The sequence below is a fragment of the Microcaecilia unicolor genome, unplaced genomic scaffold, assembly GCF_901765095.1.
Source record: "Microcaecilia unicolor unplaced genomic scaffold, aMicUni1.1, whole genome shotgun sequence".
Classification (NCBI taxonomy): Eukaryota; Metazoa; Chordata; class Amphibia; order Gymnophiona; family Siphonopidae; genus Microcaecilia; species Microcaecilia unicolor.
In genome coordinates, this window is record NW_021963063.1 from 35,974 (window position 1) to 54,532 (window position 18,559).

The following is an 18,559-nucleotide window of genomic DNA, read 5'->3' on the forward strand; positions in this document are numbered from 1 at the left end:
CCCCTTTTTTTCCCAGCCCCTCTCAGTGGGGAGCACCTGCGAGGCGGGGTCCTGACCTCCTCCCCTTGCTTGCTTCCCGCTGCTTCGGGTAGGCTGGCCCATCGGTGCACAGCGCCATGTTAATGTCGGCGGCTCCGTGCAGCTTTGCTCATCTCAGGCTTTCTTGTATTTTACTGCTGTTTTTGCCTAGAGCATGTCCGTCCCACAGCTTCCTGACCTACCCATTAATTCTGTCTTGTTGGAGAGGTGATAAATCCAAAGGCTATTTACTTCCACAGTCTTCTGTGGCATCACCCCTCTTAACCAGATTATTCACCTCTATAGACTATGGTACCATTACCCTCTTAACGATTAGGATATTCCTATCAGAATTATTCAAAATAACAAAACCCTTGTTCATTCAGGAGTGATTGAGTTGAGAGTTTTGTATCAAATGACTGTTATCTTGTTGTCCTGAACTCTGAAGCACAAACCAGTATCTTTCACACTTAACAAGTTCAGTCCAATCCAGCATCAAATATTTTGGGGCCAAACCAGGGGCTTCACACAAAGGATTACTTGCTTTCTAGATGAACAAAAGAAAAAATGCTATTTCTTTAGAGTCACAATTCTTAGTCACTAAACTATGAGTAATCTGGCCCCTTTTCTTTCATGGTATGAAAGTCTTCCGGTTCTGAGATACTCTCTCCTAAAACGTTTCAGTTCCAGATGGAAAAACGGTGAGAAGCTCATCAGAAAGCAGAACCGTTCCAGAAATTCCAGGTTAATGAGATTGGTTTTACAGTCGTAAGGCTGCAATCTTTGTAAAAAAAAAAAAAAAGTCTCCAGATATACGCAACAACTTTTATTAAATCTAACCAAGTTGTAATATCTGCTTGGCGCTCGATTTCCCAGGGATGTACATCTGGATCAGCAGTGGGTCCCACGGCAAAACTGAGGGAATAATATTTTATAAGAAAAGAACAGAAGCAAAGCCGTGCTGAGTCAGACCAAAGTCCATCAAGCCCGACATTCTCTCAGTGGCCAGTCTGGGTCGCAAGTACCCGACAGATCCCAGAAAGTAGATCTATATTCCGTAGTTCATTTTCAAAGATGAACAATGACTCCCCCCGAGTCAACCCGGCTAATATTGTTTTTATGGATGTTTCTTCTACGATTTTGCTCAGTCCCATCGCATTTTAAGTATGTCTGTGCTGGTCACCTTGACCACATCCTCTGGCAACAGATTCCACAGTTTAATTATGCATACGTGAAAAAAATGTCTACGATTTATTTTCAACCTGCTTGTCCTCTTGATTTTCTGTTGTCTGACAGGTACAACCATTCTCTACTTATCTGTACATCTATTTATTTATTTATTTATTTGCTGCATTTGTATCCCACATTTTCCCACCTCTTTGCTGGCTCAATGTGGCTTACATTATGCCGAAATGGCAGTAGCCATTTCCGGAGAAGAAATACATATTATTCTTAATTAACAATAAACTACAAAAGATATGAGGTAAATTAGAAGTAAATGTATATAATATAATACTATGTTATGCTCCCTAAATTGTCTTTTTCACCAAGCTGAAAACCCCTAATCTGTTTAGCCTCTCTTCATAAATATGCTCCACTGGGACTAGTCTGGTACTATGACAGTACATTCCTGTAGCACAGCCAGATGCACACGTTACAATACCTGCCTAGCTGATACTAGAGAGAGGGGGAGGGGGGACTACATAAGTACAGCCATACTGGGACAGACCGAAGGTCCATCAAGCCTAGCATCCTGTTTCCAACAGTGGCCAATCCAGGTCACAAGGACCTGGCAAGATCCCAAAACAGTCTAATACATTTTATGCTGCTTATCCTAGAAATAAGCAGTGGATTTTCCACAAAGTCCATTTTAATAATGGTCTATGGACTTTTCCGTTAGGAAACCAGCCAAACCTTTTTTTTTAAACCCTGCTGAGCTAACCACTTTAATTAGCCAGAGTTTAATTAGCAGACACCCTCCCGAGACTGAAAAGTGAGGAGGGCGCTGTGCCGATGCCTCTGGCGCATGGACCATCACAGCTCCAGTTCTCCAAAGGAAATCATGCCACACTCCCCCAGGCCAGGATGGGCCCCGAGTCCCTGCTTTATGTGGCTTACAATCTAGTCAACACACACTTATGTGTCTAAGATCAGGGCCAGACTTTAAGAATTAAAAACCCTGAAGGGGGAAAGATTTTAGCTAGGATTTTGAATATAGATAAGAGTTAGGAGTTGGTGAGGGGAAGAAGACAACAGATAAGAGCGACCAAGCCAAACAAAATCTTCAACCTTTGAAAGCCTTAATGTGCACAGGGCTGGCCGAACCATTAGGCAAGGTTAAGTAGTTGCTTAGGGCAGCAGCTTCTCAGAGGTAAAAAACAAAGCCTGACAAACTGAAAGAAGCACCAAACGCATCCTTTTACTGCAGGAAGGGTGAACAGTTTTCGACTTTTGGAAACTGTCCTCATTATTTGTGTATATGTGACATATAAGGGAAAGGGGATGGATTTGATATACTGCCTTTCTGTGGTTACAAGTGAGGTGGTTTACATATTTTATACAGGTACTTATTTTGTACCTGGGGCAATGGTGACTTACCCAGAGTCACAGGGAGTTGCAGTGATTTCCCTGGTTCCCTGCGCTACCATCAGGCTATTCCTCCAAGCCATTGAAGTATGATGTCTGGGTGGAGAGAGGGGGAGCAGATTAAGGACCTGAAAGTTAATTGAAGGGGGGCATAAGTCTAAAGGTTTCCCGAGGGCCCCCAGTACTCTTGCACCGGCCTTACATAGTAACATAGTAGATGACGGCAGAAAAAGACCTGCACGGTTCGTCCAGTCTGCCCAACAAGATAAACTCATATGTGCTAGTTTTTTGTGTATACCTTACCTTAATTTGTACCTGTCTTTTTCAGGGCACAGACCGTATAAGTCTGCCCAGCACTAGCCCCGCCTCCCAACCGTCTCTGCCACCCATTCAAGGCTAAGCTCCTGAGGGTCCCTTCCTTCTGAACAGGATTCCTTTGTGTTTATCCCACGCATGTTTGAATTCCGTTACCATTTTCCTCTCCACCACCTCCCGCGGGAGGGCATTCCAAGCATCCACCACCCTCTCCGTGAAAAAATACTTCCTGACATTTTTCTTAAGTCTGCCCCCCTTCAATCTCATTTCATGCCCTCTCGTTCTACCGCCTTCCCATCTCTGGAAAAGGTTCGTTTGCGGATTAATACCTTTCAAATATTTGAACGTCTGTATCATATCACCCCTGTTTCTCCTTTCCTCCAGGGTATGCATGTTCAGGTCAACAAGTCTCTCCTCATACGTCTTGTAACGCAAATCCCATACCATCCTTGTAGCTTTTCTTTGCACCGCTTCAATTCTTTTTGAAGCGGTGCAAAGAAATGCTACGAGGATGGTATGGGATTGGTATGGCCTTGGAGTGGCTAATCCACTTTGAGTTTGTTTAGTATTGGCCAACTAATTTCAAATATGGCTAGAGAGGGATAGTAGGATGGAAGGTGAAGACGGCAAGGCCTACCTTGTCTGCCCATTTCTCCGACCCGCTGCAGTGCTGCTGACTTCACTGAAGCTCAGAAATCCTCAGTTCCTCCCTACTAATCCCCTGCATTTGTCCCAGGCTGTCTTGAATTGTCTCCACTCCTTCCATTATACATTCCTCATCCTTTCTCTGAAGAAATGTTTCCCAGTGTTTCAGTTTGACAGCTCCCAACTTCCCTTCTCCATTTCTTATCCCAAACTGATTTTTTCCACATGTCCTTCCAAGAAAGCCAGTGTCAAATGGTGATTTAATAGTTTAGAAACTGGATGGTTTCAATGAGTATGAGGCGATAAGTGGTGAGAAGGAAGCATGGTAGAAATCTCCCAAAGCCCTTTTGAAATCCATTGGACTCCACTAATTTCTTTGCAAGACAGAGACACGATTTATTTCTTCTTTATTCATCTTAACTAAAGTGAAGAACTGTCCCTTCAAATACAGCCACCCTCCTTCCACGCAGACGGCTGCTCTGGCTCTAATGTTTCCAGTGGGAGATGATAGAGGCAGGTCTTCCCTCTTTCTCTCGCCCAACCATCCCCCCAGGGCCAGTCAAACCCGGTAAGTGGGGTAAGCACCGCAGGGGGGCGCCTGCCTTCAAGGGCGCCGCTGCGGCGCTGTGCCACCATACTGCACCGCCCTTGGTGCTTTAAATCTTTAATTTACCTCCATTCCAGCAGCCGCATCATTTGAAAGCCCTGCCCCATCTCTAGCCTTCCCTCCCTTCGTGAGTTCATTCCGCAGTCCCGCCTTCTGATGCCATTTCCTCGAGGGCGGGACTGCAGAACGAACTCACGAAGGGAGGGAAGGCTAGAGACGGGGCAGGGCTTTCAAATGATGCGGCTGCTGGAATGGAGGTAAATTAAAGATTTAAAGCACCAAGGGCGGCGGGGGATGGGGGCGAAGGAGAATCGCTGGACAGGGGCAGGGTGGGAGAAGAGAGAAAGGAGATGCTGGGGGGGGGGGCGGGGGCGCACGGGTGCTGGAGGGGGGGCACGCGGGCGCCAACTCATAGTCTGCAGGGGGGCGCCAGAGACCCTAGGACCGGCCCTGCATCCCCCTAAGGACAGTGGTTACCAAACCTGGTCCTGGAGGCACCCCCATCCGGTCAGGTTTTGAGGATACCCACAATGAATATTCATGAGATAAATCTGCATGTAGTGAAGGCAGTGTATGCAAATCTCTCTCATGAATATTCATTGTGGGTATCCTCAAAACCTGACCGGATGGGGGTGCCGCCAGGACCAGGTTTGGGAGCCACTGCCCTAGGAGATTTCAGCAGCAGGCATGTGACATCGCTCTCTCTCTCTCTCTCTCTGTCTCTCTCTCTCTCTCTCTCGCTGTCTCTCTCTCATACACACACACACCACACATAGAGTCACCTGTGCTTATAATATTTTCTGTTTACAGGAAGCATTGAAGTGAGCCTAGTATGCACCAAGGGCTGCATGAAGTGTTCGGAGTCCAATGGATGCCTCCAGTGCTCCCCTAAGCTCTTCATACTCCTGGAGAGGAATGACATTCGACAGATTGGAATCTGCTTGCCGTCCTGTCCGGAAGGCTACTTCGGGGTGCGCAATCCAGATATGATGAACAAGTGCATCAGTAAGTGAGGAAGAGGCATGCTGAAGGTAGACTCCTAGGCTGGGTCAACAACATGAGAGTATAGTTTAGAGTTAGCGGAAGGCTTTAGGAAAATTGTTCCATCTATCTTTGGGTAAAATGACATGCGTTGGCAGAGGCACTCCTGGGGTTGGGGGCAGGGCAGGGTTTAGAAATAGGTGTGTACAGGGCCGGTCTTAGCAATTGCGGGGCCCTGTGCAGACCAGTTCCATGGGGCCCCCTGCCCCCACCTAGCCCCACCCAGAAGCTCTCCCTCTGTTGCAGTGTCCTGCCTATGCAGGATAGGAAATTGCAGCAGAGAGAACGCTTCCAGGCGGCGTGCCTACCTTACTGACGCTGCCGGCAGCCCAGAAAATTGAAGAAGGCAGCGGTGCTGCAACCTGGAATTAAGGGAGTGGGTAGGAGAGAGCTGGAGGCGGTTAGATTGAGAACAGGAGACAGCTTCTGAAGCAGGGAGTGGGAGGTAGATGCTAAGACTGCCGCAGGTCCCCTGGGAGCGCGAGGCCCTGTGTGACCGTCCCTGTTATCCCTGCCTAAGGCCAGCCCTGGGTGTGTAGTTTTCCCTTTGTATCGCTCCATTGTGCAACCGTACTTTGAATATTGTTGCATATGCATTGCTCCATTATGTGTAATTCTGATCACCACATCCCCAAAAAACAACATAGCGGAATTAGAAAAGGTGACCAAAATGATAAAGGGGATGGGATGAGTTCCCTATGAGGAGAGGCTGCAAAGGCTAGGGTTTTTCAGTTTGAAGAAGAGACGGCTGAGGGGAGATATGACAGAGGTCTAAATAAAATTCTGAGTGGAGTGGAACAGGTAGATATGAATCATGTGTTTATTCTTTCCAAAAACACAAGGACGATGGGGCACATTATGAAGCTATTAAGTAGTAAATTTAAAACAAAAATAAAAATATATATATTTCTTCACTCAGGGGTCCTTATACTAAGGTGAGCTGAAAAATGGCTTGTGGTATTGTAAGCTCGGGTTTTGGGCATGCGCCTATCCATTTTTCAGCATGCCTGTAAAAAAGGCCTTGCTTTCATTTTTGCCGAAAATGGATGTGCAGCAAAATCAAAATTGCCGCGTGTCCATTTTGGGTCTGCGACCTTACCGCCAGCCATTGACCTAGTGGTAAAGTCTCACGGGGTAACCGGGTGGTAATGACCTATGTGCGCCAAATGCCTCTTGGCATGTGTCCAATACACGCACCAGAAAATAAAAATCATTTTTCGGCCGCGCGTATCGGATGCGCGGCAAAAATGAAATTACTGCAAGAACCAACACGGTAGCCGTGCAATAACTCCACTTTGGTATGCATTGGGCATGTGTAAATGCTTACGCAGCTTAGAAAAAGGGCCCCTCAATGTGCAATTAAACTCTGGAGTTCACTGCCAGAGCATGTGGTAAAAGGAGTTAGCTTAGCAGGTTTTAAAAAAGGTTTGACACGTTCTTAAAAAAGAAGTCCATAAATCATTATTAAGATGGGACCTGGTAAAATACACTGCTTATTCCTGGGATAAGCAGCATAAAATCTGTTTGACTTTTTTTCACTTCTGGAAACAGGGTACTGGGCCCGATGGTTCTGTAACTTTTGCATTTTTTTTTTCATATAAAAGGATGGCGCTTGAACTGTTGTTTGCTCTAACAGAATTCATTATAACATCACTTTTTTCTTTATGATGACTTTAGGACATGGTCACATTTAGGGGGTAATTCTGTAAATAAGGGGTTAAGCTTTATGCATGTTAATGATTAGAAAATTGGCATATACTTGTGTAAGTGACAGATGCCAAAACTATTCTGAGAAGTCATTCGTGTGGTATATAGCATGTGTTTTACATGTAGGCAGAGTCTGGATGCAGCGTACAATGATGTATGTAGCTTATAGAAGATTATCGGTTACATGTGTTCTCTGGCTTTAGGCAGAAACATTTCCATCAGCTCTACGGGCGGTAGAAGTGCTCATGCCTGGTCCCAAACGCACGTATATACTACTACTACTACTACTTATAACATTTGTATAGCGCTACCAGGCGTACGCAGCGCTGAACATGAGACACACAGAGACAGTCCCTGCTCAAAGAGCTTACAATCTAGATAAAAACAGACAGTGGTACCCAAATCTGTCCTGGGGAGCCCCCAGTCAGTCAGGATATCCACATAAGTACATAAGTATTGCCACACTGGGACAGACCAAAAGTCCATCAAGCCCAGCATCCTGTTTCCAACAGTGGCCAATCCAGGTCACAAATACCCAGCAAGGTCCCGAAAAAGTTCAATATATTTCATGCTGCTTATCCCAGAAATAAGCAGTGGATTTTCCCCAAGTCAATTTAATAATGGCCTATGGACTTTTCCTTTAGGAAGCTGAACAGACTTTTTTTTTTAAACCCCGCTAAGCTAACCGCCTTTACCACATTCTCTGGCAACGAATTCTAGAGTTTAATTACACGTTGAGTGAAGAAAAAATTTCTAGTGTTGTGTATTTGTAGATCTTAATCTTCTTTTTTTCTTTCCTGAATTGCACTGTTGTTTGAATGATATATTATATTTGTCTTGATTCCTCTTTGCTTGTTAGCCACATTGAACTCAAATCATATGGGATAATGTGGGAAATAAATGTCATAAATACATAATAATCAAGATAGAGATTTGCATGCCCTTCTTCCACTTCATGCAAATCTCTCTCATGAATATTCATTCTGGATATCCTGAAAACTTGGCTGGCTGGCGTTCTTCCAGGACAGGTTTGGGAATCATTCCCATAAAGGGAAGTTAGGTACCTGCTTTTAAGTGCCACATTGTTGCACTGTCATGGAACTGCCATCGTACTGGATATCCTTAGTGGATCGACCTAGGCCCCTTTCCCAGCCCAGGCTATAGTTATACAGACAATCAAGCTCATTTTCAAAGCACTTAGCCTCCCAAAGTTCCATAGAAACCTATGGAACTTAGCCTCCCAAAGTGCTTTGAAAATATGCCTCATAATATCTATCCATTTAGTAATTTAAATGGCCTGATACTGTCCGTATAAATTTTTAATATGTACAGATAAGCAAGTCATGCATTCAGCAGTCTCCGACAAGCGCATAACTTGCTTTGATATCGGGCAGATTGTATTCAAATCCAGCTAAGGTATTTAATTTTGAAGTTGAGCGGGTGAACAGAGAGAAAATGAGTTGCACCCACCCATTCTATCCATTGGCCAGTCCAAAAATTGCCTTCTGGCTATGTCACTGCTGGGATGCCTGAACCAATCTATCTTCATCCCAAAGCATTCTGGGATTAGGGCTTCAGAACCCTGGACAATGTCTAGGGAGCCACTCTTGCCAATCTCACTTCACGGTGTCCTGAAATATGGACTTGATAATTCTGTGGAGGAGTAGCCTAGTGGTCAGTGCAGTGGACTTTGATCCTGGGGAACTGAGTTCAATTCCCACTGCAGCTCCTTGTGACTCTGGTCAAGTCACTTAACCCTCCATTGCCCTTGGTACAAAATAACTACCTGAATATATGTAAACCACTTTGAATGTAGTTGCAAAAACCTCAGAAAGGCAGTATTTCAAGTCCCATTTCCCTTTCCCTTATGAAATCACAATATCAGAAGTGTATCGGGTAATCAAGCCATTGTGACATCACTGATGAGGTTGACTCTTATTGGTGGAATGAGTGGAGGAGTAGCCTAGTGGTTAGTGCAGTGGACTTTGATCTTGGGGAACTGAGTTCAATTCCCACTGCAGCTCTTTGTGAAGTCACTTAACCCTCCATTGCCCCTGGTACAAAATAACTACCTGAATATATGTAAACCACTTTGAATGTAGTTGTAAAAACCTCAGAAAGGCAGTATATCAAGTCCCATTTCCCTTTCCCTTATGAAATCACAATATCAGAAGTGTATCGGGCAATCAAGCCATTGTGACATCACTGATGAGGTTGACTCTTATTGGTGGAATGAGTGGAGGAGTAGCCTAGTGGTTAGTGCAGTGGACTTTGATCTTGGGGAACTGAGTTCAATTCCCACTGCAGCTCTTTGTGAAGTCACTTAACCCTCCATTGCCCCTGGTACAAAATAACTACCTGAATATATGTAAACCACTTTGAATGTAGTTGTAAAAACCTCAGAAAGGCAGTATATCAAGTCCCATTTCCCTTTCCCCCTTTCCCTTATGACATCACAATATCAGAAGTGAGCCAAGTATCGGGCAATCAAGCCATTGTGACATCACTGATGAGGTTGGCTCTTATTGGTGGAATAATGAGTGGAGGAGTAGCCTAGTGGTTAGTGCAGTGGACTTTGATCTTGGGGAACTGAGTTCAATTCCCACTGCAGCTCCTTGTGACTCTGGACAAGTCACTTAACCCTCCATTGCCCCTGGTACAAAATAAGTACCTGAATATATGTAAACCGCTTTGAATGTAGTTGCAAAAACCTCAGAAAGGTGGTATATCAAGTCCCATTTCCCTTATTTTATATAGAACCTGTAGGCTTTGTATGAATATTTTTATAGTGGTCCTTCATCGTTAGTGTTTTAACTTATTCACCCTTGATTTCTCCAATCCAGGATGCAAAATTGATAACTGTGAGGCCTGTTTCAGCAGGAACTTTTGCACAAAATGTAAGGATGGTCTCTACTTGCACAAGGGGAGATGCTATTCCTCCTGCCCGGAAGGCTTTGCCTCTGTGAATGGCACCATGGAGTGCAGCAGCTCTGGTGAGTGGCAGTGGCTTAGCTAGACCTGACATTTTGGGTGGGCCCAGAGCTAATATGGGTGGGCACTGTGTATATAGGTATGAGTAGTGTTTCTTGGGATACTACAAAATAACGCTGTGTACCCAACAGCTGTACTGCAGAGCCCACCTGCACCCAGAAACCCACCTACATAAAATTTAAGACTGGGTGGGCCCATAGCTACGCCCCTGGTGAATGGGCATCGGGCTGGTTGGGTGTGGGGGTAGGGGCGGGCTTCACGGCAAGTTTCAGTGGTAAGCAGCAGAGGGTGCAGATTAATAGAGGCAATTGGGGTAAGAGCGGCATTGGCTCAGGAATTGACAGTCTTGACGGGGGAGGGGCTTCCATACGTTCATCGACAGTTGCATTACCTGGGTCTTTTGCTCCAGTGTGAGTCTTGCTTAACTGGTTCCATTTATAACATGGAGCAAGTGGTGACCGACCCTTGCAGTTGAGCATCGGGTGTACGCTAATGTCCATTATGCTTCTGTAATGCTGATACTAATGCATGAAACCTGCAAATTCGGACTGCAAGTGAGTCGCACCTAATGCTGTGATTAATGCATTAATTATTAATCGTGATTTTGAAAATGCATCATGTCGCGGTATCTCCTGTCTTCTCCCAACATCTCTTCTTCTCTCTTCCAGTCTCGACCCCTGTCCTCGGCACAATCTAGCAACTTTACCCCACCTGTGATTCATCACCCCCCATACACGCACACACACTGGTATACTTTAAAGGTGGCCTTTTGTCAGCAGTGGTAGTCTTGCACATACGCTGCATGCAGCCTCGTCCGAAGCTTTCTGCGTCAATGGCGGTATTCTATAACTTTGCACATGTGATCAGCCTGTGACGGAATGAGGGGGATAATGTGGTAAATTTACCAGGTTACCTTTTCACCGATATTCAGCCATGCTTAGTCGGCTAGTTCTGGTTAACTCTTTCTGCTGACTTGGGCCTGCATTTAATTGGTTTGAATATCACCCGACTGTCTTATTTTTTTCTGCTTTAGACTTGGCTCCGCTTTTACTCAGATCGGTTTACGGACTTGGCAGCGTTAACTCACGTTTACTCGGCTAAAACCCAATTTCTGCTAAGGAAATCTTTAGCTTACTGACCACCCCAGGGGCAGTTCTACGAAGTGCATGAAAAGTTAGACGCCAAAATGGTGGACACGAAGCGCAAATTGTATAACAGGATCTGGGCACCCAGATTTCGTTATAGTACACTAGCATAGGTTGGCATTTACCCCCAGCATTTAGGAGAACCAACTTACGCCATGTCTACGGCAGATGTAAATGCGCACACATTTTTAGATTGTAAGCTCTTTTGAGCAGGGACTGTCTCTCTCTACGTTGGATGTTCAGCGCTGCGTGCGTCTGGTAGCACTATACAAATGTTATTAATAATAATGATGCATGTGCATGCAATTGTGAGAGACATCCATGCCCCGCCCGTTCCCCCCCCCCCCCCCACATGAACACCTCCCCCATACATTTGTGCACTATGCAAGGTATGCGACAACTAACACTATAGTCTGTATGCGCATATGGTGTTACAGAATGAGGGGCTTAACGTAGAGAATACCCTGCATCTATCTGAAGACCAGGGGGAAGGGGTCTCTGCAAGGAAAGCGAATGTATATCATTGAACAAATGAGAACCAGAGTTTGTCTTATCTTTGACAGCACAATGTGAAATGAGCGAATGGGGCCCCTGGGGCCCCTGCTCAAAGAAACGGAAGACCTGTGGGTTCAAGAAAGGCAAAGAGGAGAGGAGCCGGACAATTTTGCAAGCGCCTGCGGGAGACACGTCCGTGTGCCCCAGCATCACAGAGAGCAGGAAATGCACCATGCAGAAAGTACCGTGCCCTGGAGGTAGGTGATGCTGAGTATCCAGGACCCAACCCCTCCTCCTAGAGAGGTCCTGAATTTCCAGTTCTGGAACTCGCAGATTGATTGATTTAGATTTATTCACCGCCTTTATGAAATCATTCACCGAAGGCGGTGTACAGTAGGTTTATCCCCTAGACTAAGAAATGGACCTAGGTTTCCAGAAAAACATTTAAAAAAAAAGGTGCAAGCAGTGAGCCCCCAGCACTTTTAGCAGAACATAATACTTGCATGGTATGCTTTTTTTTCCTCCCCCTTTATGAACTTGCAGGGCCAAAGGTGCACTAAATTAATAAAGTGAACTGGTTTGGTGTCAGTTAAACACTTTGTGGTCCAAACTGAACTTAAATTCAGCTTTGTGCTTTACAATGTATATACCAATATGTAAAAAAAAACAAACAAGTAGAAACCAAACAGAAAAGTCCTGGGAGGCGTCCAGGGTTCAGGCTTTATCCCTTCTTCCGTGACCCTCCTCCCGCCTCCTCAGGCGCTGTTAAGAAATTAGCTATTTTTCATAGCAGCGGCTCCTGCTAGGGAACTGGCGGCAACCCCTGGCAAAAATTTTACACAGTCAGACGCCTTCCTTCTGGAAAGGATCCGACCAATGCAGAAAAGTTGAATAGCAGTGAATTATTACAGTGTAAAACTGGCAGACACCAGATATACACAGAACTACAGCTATTTACAATAGCCACAATGGCAATGAAAAGGCTCATGTAGAGGTCAGAGCAGCAGGCTGTGAACAGGAGAGATCGGGGTTCAAATCCCACTGATACTCCTTATCACTCTGTTGCCTCAGCACAAAAATTTAGGTGCCTCCTGTATCTGAATGTAACTTGCCTTAAATTACCACTGGAAAGGCACGACCTAGGTTATCAATCAGGGGTTCGTAGCCAATGATGCAGAAAGAGTCTTGAAATCTGAGGCAATTTATTGAAACTTTCTAGACAGGTGAAGACAGTGATTGGTAGAATAACTCTGCACTACTGTAATCTTAACAACATGTGAGGAGTTAGCTAAGAGTGACATATGTAGCTGTCAGAGGTCACTAGTGAACATGTGGTTTAGGAACAGAGTGAGAGGGATTCATTGATCAGTTAAAGAGATGCAGGGAATCAAAAAAAAAGGTTAAGAATCCCTGCTATAAATAAACACTGAAAAGGGGCTGATTTACTAAAGGAGTGTACACTGCACTGAGAACAGTGAAAAAGAGCTGATTTACCAACGGGGCACACACAGCACCAATAACAGTGACAAGGGACTGATTTACCAAAGGGACATACACTGCATTGATAACAATGAAAAGGAGCTGATTTACCAATAGGACACACGTAGCACCAATATTATTGGCAAGGGGTTAATTTACCAAAGGAGCACACACTGCACTGATAACAGTGAAAGAGCTCTGATTTAACAAAGAAGGGCACACTGCACTGATAACAGAGAAAGGGCTCTGATGTAACAAAGAGGGCACACTGCACTGATAACAGAGAAAGGACTGATTTATCAAGGGACACAAAATGCACTGATAACAGTGGAAAGGCTCTGATGTAAAAAAGGAGGGCACACTGCACTGATAACAGAGAAAGGGCTCTGATTTATCAAAGGGAAACACAACACACTGATAACAGTGAAATGGCTGTGATGTACCAAAGGGACACACACTGAACTGATAACAATGAAAAGGAGCTGATTTACCAATAGGACACACGTAGCACCAATATTAGTGGCAAGGGGTTAATTTACCAAAGGAGCACACACTGCACTGATAACAGTGAAAGAGCTCTGAATTAACAAAGGAGGGCACACTGCACTGATGACAGAGAAAGGGCTCTGATTTACCAAAAGGAAACACACACTGCACTAATAACAGTGAAAGAACTCTGATTTACCAAAGGAGGGTACACTGCACTGATGACAGAGAAAGGGCTCTGATTTACCAAAAGGAAACACACACTGCACTAATAACAGTGAAAGAACTCTGATTTACCAAAGGAGGGTACACTGCACTGATGACAGAGAAAGGGCTCTGATTTACCAAAGGGAAACACACACTGCACTAATAACAGTGAAAGAACTCTGATTTACCAAAGGAGCACACACTGCAGTGATAACAGTGAAAGAGCTCTGATTTAACAAAGGAGGGCACACTGCACTGATGACAGAGAAAGGGCTCTGATTTACCAAAGGGAAACACACACTGCACTAATAACAGTGAAAGGGCTCTGATTTACCAAAGGAGGGCACACTGCACTGATGACAGAGAAAGGGCTCTGATTTACCAAAGGGACACCCACAGTGCTAATAATCCTGAAAAGGTGCAGACAGCGCTGAAGGTCTTTTTACCCCCCACTCTGTTTTGGCCTGGGCGTTCACTCTTGGTAGGAAGGGAATAACATCCTCATGTTGTTAATTCTTTCCATCAATTTTCTTTCCCTCATGCCTGATTTGCAACTGTCTCCAGGCAATTTTCTGACCTCCCAGAAGAGTTGGGACATGGCTGGTAGGGGGGAGAGGAACACAGACGTGAGCAGAACAGTCTTCTTAAAGGAGCACTTCAGCTTTGGTGACTTGAGGGCTGGAGCACGTGGCATGGGTGTGTGACACTAGAATAGTGCACTCTAGTATAGAGCAAAGCCCGGGGTGGAGTTGGTCACACACAGCCCTGAGCTTTCTCTTCACAGTAACGTAAGGGCCTTTTTTTAGTAAAATGTGGTAAGTTTTTCCACTTACTACAATTGAAAACAAAAATACACATGACAAGCAGGGCAGGAGTAACATTTACTGGGTTCTACGCAAACAAGTGCATTGGTCCCATCACCATAATAAAAATACAGTGTTAAACCCCCTCAAATATGTGAACACCAGTAGGTTAGACTGTATATCTAATGGGAATTGATATACCGCCTTTCTGAGGTTTTTGCAACTACATTCAAAGCGGTTTACATATATTCAGGTACTTATTTTGTACCAGGGGCAATGGAGGGTTAATTGACTTGCCCAGAGTCACAGGGAGCTGCAGTGGGAATTGTACTCAATTCCCCAGGATCAAAGTTCACTGCACTAACCACTAGGCTACTCCTCCACTAGCAACATTCCCCATAGAATCTCAGATAGTAGCAACATTCCATGTAGAATCTCAAATGGGACTTGCTATACCACCTTTCTGTGTTTTTTGCAACTACATAGTATATACAGGTACATATTTGTACCTGGGGCAATGGAGGGTTAAGTGGCTTGCCCAGAGTCACAATGAGCTGTGATGGGAATTCAACCCAGTTCCCCAGGATCAAAGTCGGCTGCACTAACCACTAGGCTACTCCTCCATTCCATGATAGATACCATACGTTACTGCCATGTACCCTCCACGCCCGTTCTCCAGCCATAACCCACCCAGTTCCCACCCCTCAAGTGGCGTGCAGTTGACAAAGCACGCTCAACACAGCAACAATTACCACACTTGGGCTGCAGAAACGTGGGTTAACTGCTTAGCGAACGTTAGTAAAAGAACCCAACAGTAATTAAGAGTAAAGATGGAGGTGATCCATCCAGTGAAACAGAAAACACTTTTGTTTTGTTTTGTTTAACATTGAAAGCTGCTCTCAATGAAATCAGATGCTGGTCTGGTTTCACGGAAAAGGAACTGTTAGGTCTGTGTGGGTGATGTAAAGTCACTGCTCTTTTCTCTGAGAAGGGAAGGGTTTCTATGGATTTCTATACCTCAAGTGTCCCCTGCTGGCTTAATGCTGGCATTGATGGAGGAAAGTTATTTTAGCTCCCAACAGGCTCAGAGGCACACCACAGGCATAGAAATTAATAAAGGCTTAGCAGACGGGACGAGGCAGTAGAATATAAAGGCTCATCTCCCATTCTCTGGCCGTCACAAAATTACAAATACACAGCACTGCACTGCCCATTCCTGAAGCTCAGTGGTGTACCGAGGGCCGGGCGGTGGGGGCGGTCCACCAAGGGAGCACGCTGCTGGAGGGGTGCAGGGAGCAGCCGCGGCTCTTGGCTCCACTGGTTCCCTGCTCCCTCTGCTCTTACTTCCTGTTCCAGGGCAGAGGGAGCAGGGAACCAGCAGAACCGACAGCCGCGCCTGCTCCCTGCAGGTAAGAATGCACTGGGGGGGGGGGGGGGCTTGGGTGATACGCTAGGGGGGAGTGATGCGCGGGGGGGGGGGGGGGCGGGACGCTGATGCGCTGGGAGAGTGACGTGCTGCACCCCGGGGGGGGGGGGTGGCACGCAGCGGCGATCTGTCCCGAGTGGCAGTCGACCAAGGATCGCCACTGCTGAAGCTCATTCACATCTGGTCAAACAGAGGCTTTAAGGGACACATTTTCAAGGATTCTGGGCCAGAGGACTCTGAGAGAGTCATTTCATAGAGACGGTAATGGAATTCAAACATGCGTGGGATAAGCATAAAGGAATCCTGTGCAGAAGGAATGGATCCTCAGGAGCTTAGTCAAGATCGGGAGGCGGGGCTGGTGGTTGGGAGGCGGGGATAGTGCTGGGCAGACTTATACGGTCTGTGCCAGAGCCGGTGGTTGGGAGGCAGGGCTGGTGGTTGGGAGGCGGGGATAGTGCTGGGCAGACTTATACGGTCTGTGCCAGAGCCGGTGGTTGGGAGGTGGGGCTGGTGGTTGGGAGGCAGGGATAGTGCTGGGCAGACTTATACGGTCTGTGCCAGAGCCAGTGGTGGGAGGCACGGCTGGTGGTTGGGAGGCGGGGATAGTGCTGGGCAGACTTATACTATCTGTGCCAGAGCCGGTGGTGGGAGGCGGGGCTGGTGGTTGGGAGGTGGGGATAGTGCTGGGCAGACTTATACGGTCTGTGCCAGAGCCAGTGGTTGGGAGGCGGGGATAGTGCTGGGCAGACTTATACGGTCTGTGCCAGAGCCGGTGGTTGGGAGGCAGGGCTGGTGGTTGGGAGGCGGGGATAGTGCTGGGCAGACTTATACGGTCTGTGCCAGAGCCGGTGGTTGGGAGGTGGAGCTGGTGGTTGGGAGGCGGGGATAGTGCTGGGCAGACTTATACGGTCTGTGTCAGAGCCGGTGGTGGGAGGCGAGACTGGTGGTTGGGAGGCGGGGATAGTGCTGGGCAGACTTATACGGTCTGTGTCAGAGCCGGTGGTTGGGAGGCGGGGATAGTGCTGGGCAGACTTATACGGTCTGTGCCCTGAAGAGCACAGGTACGAATCAAAGTAGGGTATACACAAAAAGTAGCACACGTGAGTTGTCTTGTTGGGCAGACTGGATGGACTGTGCGGGTCTTTTTCTGCCGTCATCTACTATGTTACTATGTTATATGTTTTGGCACCTTTGCGCCCGCTTATAAAATACTGACCAGAGTAAACGAATGGGATGATTGAAAATGCGTCAAATAAATAAATAAAGTTGATGAGAGAATTTGTGCACTGCTGGGGGGGTCATCACACAATCCTATTTTATAAAGACACCCAGATGCCTTTGTTAGACGCTTCACATAGGTGCCCCTGTTATAAAATTACCCCCCCCCCCATTAGAAATTGCCTTTTTTTGTGGTTGTACCTCAGTTCTGGCATCATCTAACCGCTGCGCTGTTCCTCTGCAGGAACTGGAGAACGTAACCGAAACGGAAAGAAAGGCGATCAAGGAGTGCGAGACAAGAGCAGCAACCGAAACAATAAAGACACCAAAGAGGGCAGGAAAAAACAGAAAGGCAAGCAGCGAGGGACTGCAGCACCAGAGATGACAGCCAGCCCCATGCAGTGACTGTGCGAGACGGCCACAGGACGGCCAGAGATCGATGCTGCTATGTGTACGATAACCTTACCAAACTGTGGCGCTGCTGCCTGCCCGGCTGACCTGCACGGCAAAAAGTACTGCAAAGGCTCGGAACTGTCCAGAGAACAGCAGTAATAAAGAGCCCGGAGAGAAACAGAGACAAAAATCAAGCCCCACCCATGGCGCAGAATGCGCCACTTCCTGCGAAAGAGCGGAGGTCGCCAGCCAAATGTGTGGTGGTGTGAGTAGAGGAAAGAAATTTTGCACGATGATAAGCACAGAGAGAACTTTGCTGAGGAAGAACTAGGCCGGAACTGGTTAATAACCAATAGGAGGCGAGAGGGCTCTCAAAGCCTACAGTACTCCCACCCAGCACCCCACTCCCTCTGCTCCTCCGTGCTGTCTGTTTCACCCATCAGTTCTGTGTTTTCAGCTGTACAACTTAATCATTGAAGAGTATATGTTAAACGTTTGTGATATGGTGTCCAAGATAACTGCTTCAAATTTTATTTCAGATTAAAAAAGAAAAGAGTAAACCAGGAGCTGCCTTTAATCTCTGGGTGTAGGCGGCAAGCTGCACCTGCCAGTGGTTGACTAGAATCAAGTCAAAAGGAGACAACCTTTAACTGTCATCGTCTTGTTTAGGTTAGAGAGAAACACGGTACGGGATTTAGAATTTATTACGTGGAAACCTTTCCTTTCTCTGCTGTGGCGTCTGTTTCCTAGATCAAGTAGATCCAGTGTGTTTCTTCTAGCAAAAAAAGGTGCTCAAATGCCAGGCCACCCCTCGGGGGTGGGGTGATCACTGAGGGGCTCACCCCACAATAGCCAGGACCCCTGCAACCAGTCACAGAATCTATGATAAGGTAGAATTGGTGTGTAGAGCTGGAGCTCTTTCATTAAAACTTGGGGACCATGGGTCGATTTTAGAAGACAATGGAAAAGGTGCCGGTACTCAGTACCCCCTCAAAAA

The 18,559-nt window shown here is 46.4% G+C and overlaps 1 protein-coding gene across 1 annotated transcript in view; it reads left to right on the plus strand.

Moving 5' to 3' along the window:
* Nucleotides 1-18,112, plus strand: part of LOC115458865 (R-spondin-1-like) — a 37,368-nt gene extending 19,256 nt beyond the window's left edge. The window contains exons 2-5 of the mRNA XM_030188702.1: nt 4,982-5,176; nt 9,763-9,912; nt 11,619-11,807; nt 17,414-18,112. Coding sequence (XP_030044562.1) covers nt 4,982-5,176; nt 9,763-9,912; nt 11,619-11,807; nt 17,414-17,574 — 695 coding nt within the window. The 3' untranslated portion in view covers nt 17,575-18,112. The remainder of the gene's footprint in view (nt 1-4,981; nt 5,177-9,762; nt 9,913-11,618; nt 11,808-17,413) is intronic.
* Nucleotides 18,113-18,559: the final 447 nt, after the last annotated feature.